Genomic DNA, 5,326 nt, shown 5'->3' on the forward strand with positions numbered 1-5,326 from the left:
ATTCACAAATAACTTCGAAGGCCTTAATAAATCCCCAGCCGTTCAGACGTGGTTGAACTGGGGTTATGTTCAAGACGGTTAGGAGGTCGGCCTCGAAATCGGAGAAAGTAATTTGGATTTTAAAGTCCTTAAGAACTTCAATATGAAAATAAAAGCATTCTTCGCCCATACATTTTGGGCAAAAGAGATAGACTCTCTCACCATCCTCGCAAGTTTCCAGTATAACATCCTCATAGTTCCTAGTGGATGAGAGGTTTCTACTGGCACGGAGTTTTCCTATATCACTGTAGTTGACGTGCTATGTTTGTAGCTTAGAACTTATGAATCTATGAAGGAGTCACCTGTCCCCATTAAAACTTCTATAGAGCCTGATAATTCAGATTCCGAGTCATAATCACCAAAGGATTCATAAAGGTCTCCATAAACCTCTTTGATGATTTGGGCAAATTCGTTTCACCCTGATTGACCCTAACATGACTTCATATATTGCTCCAAGAGAGCCTTTCTCTCTTGAGCATTATGGGGAACAAATGCATTCCCCGATTCATCACACTCTCTAATGATAACCATTGCTGAAAAAGTAAAAAATAAAGAAAAGAGGGAAGGCGTTACTTGAGAGAGTAGCAGAGATGTGAGGGAGAGTAATCCTTTAAACTTCAAAAAACGTTAATTGTTAGAAAGAATAGTAAAATTTAAGGAGGGTAAGGCATTTAAATATACAAGCCTATGAACGACTATGATGTAGGGTTATGTTGAAAATACGTTCCCTGTAAAAGGTCATCATTACATCGTAAGGTGATTAAACATGTCTTAACTGCTCTTGAAAACCCATTGGCGTACGCTAAGGTCTTGCTGACCGTTGGATCACGTGGAGGCCGAATTCCCAAATCATCCCAAGAGTTCTAATGGTTCTCCGGATCGAACGCTTCATCCCAACGGGTTTTGAGATCGGGGGGCTTATGTACATACCAAAAATACTTATGACAATTTAGGAACTCGAGAACTGAGATTAGGAGCTACAGCGAGGAGACCGACTTGTAGCACTCAACCGAGTAGGCCCGAACTTTATCCCTACTCGGGACACTAGACAAGTTGGAAGGGTCTACGGGTCAGCACCTTGGCTGCTGGCTAGCTTTAGCTGATTGTGACGGTTACAAACATGAAAGGATGCCCGAGTTGTTAGGCAATGCATTATACTCCATAAAGGCGACAATAGAAGTTACAATTGCTACCATTATTAGGGGTCTCCAATAGTTACTTCATAATGGCTTCAGATCATCAGTGCAGAGGTACAAATAAAGGCTCCATCAATTCATTTTCTCAATCTTCCTTAATACAGTTACAACCTCACTGGAATGACTTTCAAAAAGTTATTCAGAAGTGTTTTATATGAACAATATATGACCATTTTATATTATAATGATCGCATAATTAAATTGATTGAATTATTTTGATATGATTTTCTCATTTTATTAAGATTGTTTTGTAATACTTTTTTTAATTGATTCTTACTCATTCGTAATCACTTTTTTTTTGGCTAAATATTCACCAAAAAGACAAAACAATCCATTATTTGACAAATACGAAAACCCCTCAAACCTAAAAAGCACACACAAGGTGAAAAAAACGACATCGTAGAGAAAAAACAAGAGAATGAAAAGAGACAGCGCACTCGCTCGCGTGGCAACCGGAGCCGCCGTTGGCGGCGCAATCGGCGGCGCCGTCGGTGAGTTTTTTCATCCTTATTATTCCCCGTTTAGTTTCGCCGCAAATCATAGTTCGTTTAGTTGTTGCGGCGTTCTTTTCACTGAACAAGCCTGATGCAACTTTCATTCTGTTCTTAGGTTAACGGTGTATTTTTTTTTGTTGAAATTTTTCTGTTGCATGCAGGTGCTGTATATGGAACTTATGATGCAATTCGGTATAAGGTGTGTAATTTTTATTTGTTTCATTGATTATTGAAAAAATGAATTGGCAATGGTGAATGCGATTTTTGTATAGTGTTAGGAGTGTTTTTTGCTTTGATTGAATTTGAAATGCTCCATTTAAATTGCTTTTTTAATTAATTAAGAATAAAATTAAGGGGATTTATGTTTTGTGTAATGGAAATCATACTCAGATAGGTTAAGATTTCAGAGATGAATCACTTAGAGTTAAAAATCAATTGTAGCCTGGTCAAGCAGAATATAAATTCTTACTGTTTGTTCAGTGTTGTAAATGGCGTATGGCGGAATAAATTCACCTTATAAACACGCCGTTGCGGCTTATGGTGTCGTCATGTCATGACGGGCATCCCTTTACAAACCGTCTATGGCAGTTGTAGAAAAACTGGCCATGCCATTTTGACTAAGTGAAGTGGATTACAATATAGGTAGAAATGGAAGATGCATTGATAGAACCTCGGTCTCTTTATATTTATCTATCAGAGAGAGATATAGAAATGAAGGTGAAGAAATGTGGATACAAGATGACACAGAATTCTGGATGTGTTTGAGAGAACTGGACTCACCTCAGGCATTCTTTTCTCTCAATCAATCAATAACTGCCCTTACTAACTCCTCCTCATACCTCCTTTAATTTCTATTTACATGTGCAAACACCGCTTGTTGCATGTTTCTAGTTACAAGTTGTCTCTAACAAGTTGAAATTGGATAAATGAGATCTTATCACCTTAAGTTTCTTGTTTGTGTCTGAAATTCTGCTAGCTATTTTGCTAAAAGATGACCGGTTCGATGTAGAGCTAAGGAAAGGGGAAATAGGGCCCTGTCTGTAGGCCATGAACTAGTGGGTGGGCTGGCCTATGTTGGCATCTCCACAGCCCTCTTTACTAAATGATGATTCCACGGTTCTCTTTAATGGTTCTCTTTAATTCTGTAATTATGTTTATGTGATGATCATCAGAAAAGCTGTTGTAGAGGAATATGCCAATATCATTCTCAATCCTTGTTCCATTCAAAATGTAGTGTCTGATTGCTGAGGAAGTGTAATTAAAGAAATGAAAAAAGAAAAGTTAAGTTTTTCTATTCAGGGAGAGGAAGTTATAAACAAAATTATCATAAAAAGATAATGAGTGAGCTAACCCATCGGCTGACCTCAGCCCTAATCCAATAAATGAGAAGGGAATTGGGTGTGAGGCTTTGCAAAATTTCATGGTTCAACTGGTGCCTAAACCACAAAGTTTATGGTAGTTTTGGAGGGTTTGCGGATGACCAAGGTTAGAGGTTGTAGAGCCAGTTTCGAATATGTTCCATTGTGGTTAGATGCCTGATAGTTCTGTGGGGGAGTATCCGTGGGTGGAGTCCGGTGCAACCCATTGGATGATTCATTGGTTCTGAATGGAGTGTCCGTGTTATTCTCATGTATTGAGAGGCCAGCAGGGCTGTTGATGTTATTGCTTATATGGGTTGTGAGCTTAAGATCGGTTTGGTTCCTTTGAGCAACCCCATCCTTTGATTAGGTAGTTGTTATTTGCTGATATATGGGGCTTTGTTTCTTTGTAGTTAATCTTGGGCTCCAAAAACACATCACTCTACAGAGAACTATATGGTTAGTGGGTTATATTGGCAAGTTCATATGTGGAGATGGTTGCGTTTTATCTTAGTGCTTGTTACTTTGCATTGGACAAATATTAGTGATATTGATTCATCCTTTGTCTATTGATTTGGATATATTTTTCAAATTCTCTCCCAATGCTTGTATGATTTTCATCTGCAATCCAGAAAAACCTTAACTCAGACTTGGAAACTTATCTTTCCAAAGAAGCAATAACTATAACACACACTAATACGGGGGACACTGCGAAGAGCAGGGACACATTGTAGCACAATCAAGAAGCTAAAATATAATCGATGATGGGTATATATTATAGCACTTCATATAAGGCTATATGCAGTATCCATGTGTTTATGTGACAACTGTGAAGCATCAGCTAGTACTGGAGTAATAGATAAAGAAACAACATATAAAATGACACGGTGTCATTGCTTCACATACCTTACAGCAACAATAACCAAGCCTTATCCCATTAAGTGGGGTCGACTACATGGATTAAATTCCGCCATAATGTTCTATCTAATTAATACCATGTATCTATCCATTTCGTTGCTTCATATAATAATCAAAATTTTGATTCACATACATCACAAAATGTGTTCAATATACAAACATTTATTAATCAGTCTGTCTTGGGGTGCTGTGACTTTGCTTTAGTATTTTCATGTTTTCATTGTGATACTTTGCTCCAAATACTATATCTTCTTTTAATATGAAACTCAACTTTGATGTTGGAAACCTTGCAGGTTCCTGGATTCCTCAAGATTAGGCATATTGGACAAACCACTCTAGGAAGTGCAGCTGTATTTAGCTTGTTCCTTGCAGCAGGAACCTTGATTCGTTCTCACTAGTTTGTCTTGTATGAAATTGTGCAGTCACTTTGATGAGTTTTCTTCTATGGTCGTTTTGTTAACCTTATAGAATTTAACCTTTTCTGTGTCTGAACAAAACTATTATGCTGTTGCATTACTTTTCCTGCAATAAATATTCGACTTTTATTTGCTGGCTCAGAGTAACGTTCTTTGGATTTAAGCTTTGCATTTCAACATTGCTGAATGGTATATCAACATTGCATATGCTGTTAATTAGATGCTTATGAATGTTTAAAGTCTGAAAAATTATTTACATAACTAGTAAGATAGTATAGGATAATTAAGCAGTTGAATAGGATTTGTATTTTACACAGAAATATATTGATAGTGTAATTATGTTATTTTTTTCATACAGTGTAATTTAACTATTAAGATGAGATGATGCAGTATAATTTAACTATTAAGATGATGTTAACATAAGTATTAAAGATTATTATGTTAATTTAACATATGAATCATATTTAGTGATGACTCCAATATAATTTTTGTATGAATATTTATTTGACTCCAAGTCTCCAATAGTTTCAATTTTCGCCTCCAATAGTTTCAATTTTCGCTTCTTTTAAAGAAAAATTGAAACTATTGGAGATTTGGAGTCGAATAAAGTCAAATAAGTTTTGGTTCCACGAGGTTAGATTTAGAGGAAAAGATTAATCTCCCACCCGTGGAGTAAAAACATATGTGAAACCTAATATATAAACTATTATTTTAAAGATTTAAGGGTAAGGTTAGTTTTTTTAAAATATATTTTTTGTAATTTAAAACATGATTAGAGTGTAGAACAATTCCTAATTTGGCTTGTAATCAAGTTTTGGTTGAGATGAAAAACTGGAAAAAAATTTCAGTTTCGTGCACCTCTATTCAAAAAATTATTTCTCTTTGTGTAGGAGGCTTTATGGTGA

General features: G+C 36.2%; 1 protein-coding gene across 1 annotated transcript; it reads left to right on the forward strand.

Annotated features, from left to right (window-relative positions):
- The first annotated feature begins 1,567 nt into the window (after window positions 1-1,567).
- LOC131593296 (uncharacterized) lies at window positions 1,568-4,562 on the forward strand. The gene is made up of 3 exons (XM_058865745.1): window positions 1,568-1,726; window positions 1,891-1,928; window positions 4,299-4,562. The coding sequence occupies exons 1-3, from the start codon at window positions 1,654-1,656 to the stop codon at window positions 4,401-4,403; spliced, it is 216 nt and encodes a 71-aa protein (XP_058721728.1). The 5' UTR covers window positions 1,568-1,653; the 3' UTR covers window positions 4,404-4,562.
- Window positions 4,563-5,326: the final 764 nt, after the last annotated feature.

The sequence above is a fragment of the Vicia villosa genome, linkage group LG3 (assembly GCF_029867415.1).
Source record: "Vicia villosa cultivar HV-30 ecotype Madison, WI linkage group LG3, Vvil1.0, whole genome shotgun sequence".
Taxonomy (NCBI): domain Eukaryota; kingdom Viridiplantae; phylum Streptophyta; class Magnoliopsida; order Fabales; family Fabaceae; genus Vicia; species Vicia villosa.

What these genes read in the sequence shown, in the direction of transcription:
- LOC131593296 (XM_058865745.1), top strand. Translation starts at nt 1,654, where the DNA reads ATGAAAAGAGACAGCGCACTCGCTCGCGTGGCAACCGGAGCCGCCGTT. An exon ending in CGCAATCGGCGGCGCCGTCG is followed by an intron (nt 1,727 to 1,890) that starts GTGAGTTTTTTC and finishes TGTTGCATGCAG; the next exon opens with GTGCTGTATATGGAACTTAT. An exon ending in ATGATGCAATTCGGTATAAG is followed by an intron (nt 1,929 to 4,298) that starts GTGTGTAATTTT and finishes GAAACCTTGCAG; the next exon opens with GTTCCTGGATTCCTCAAGAT.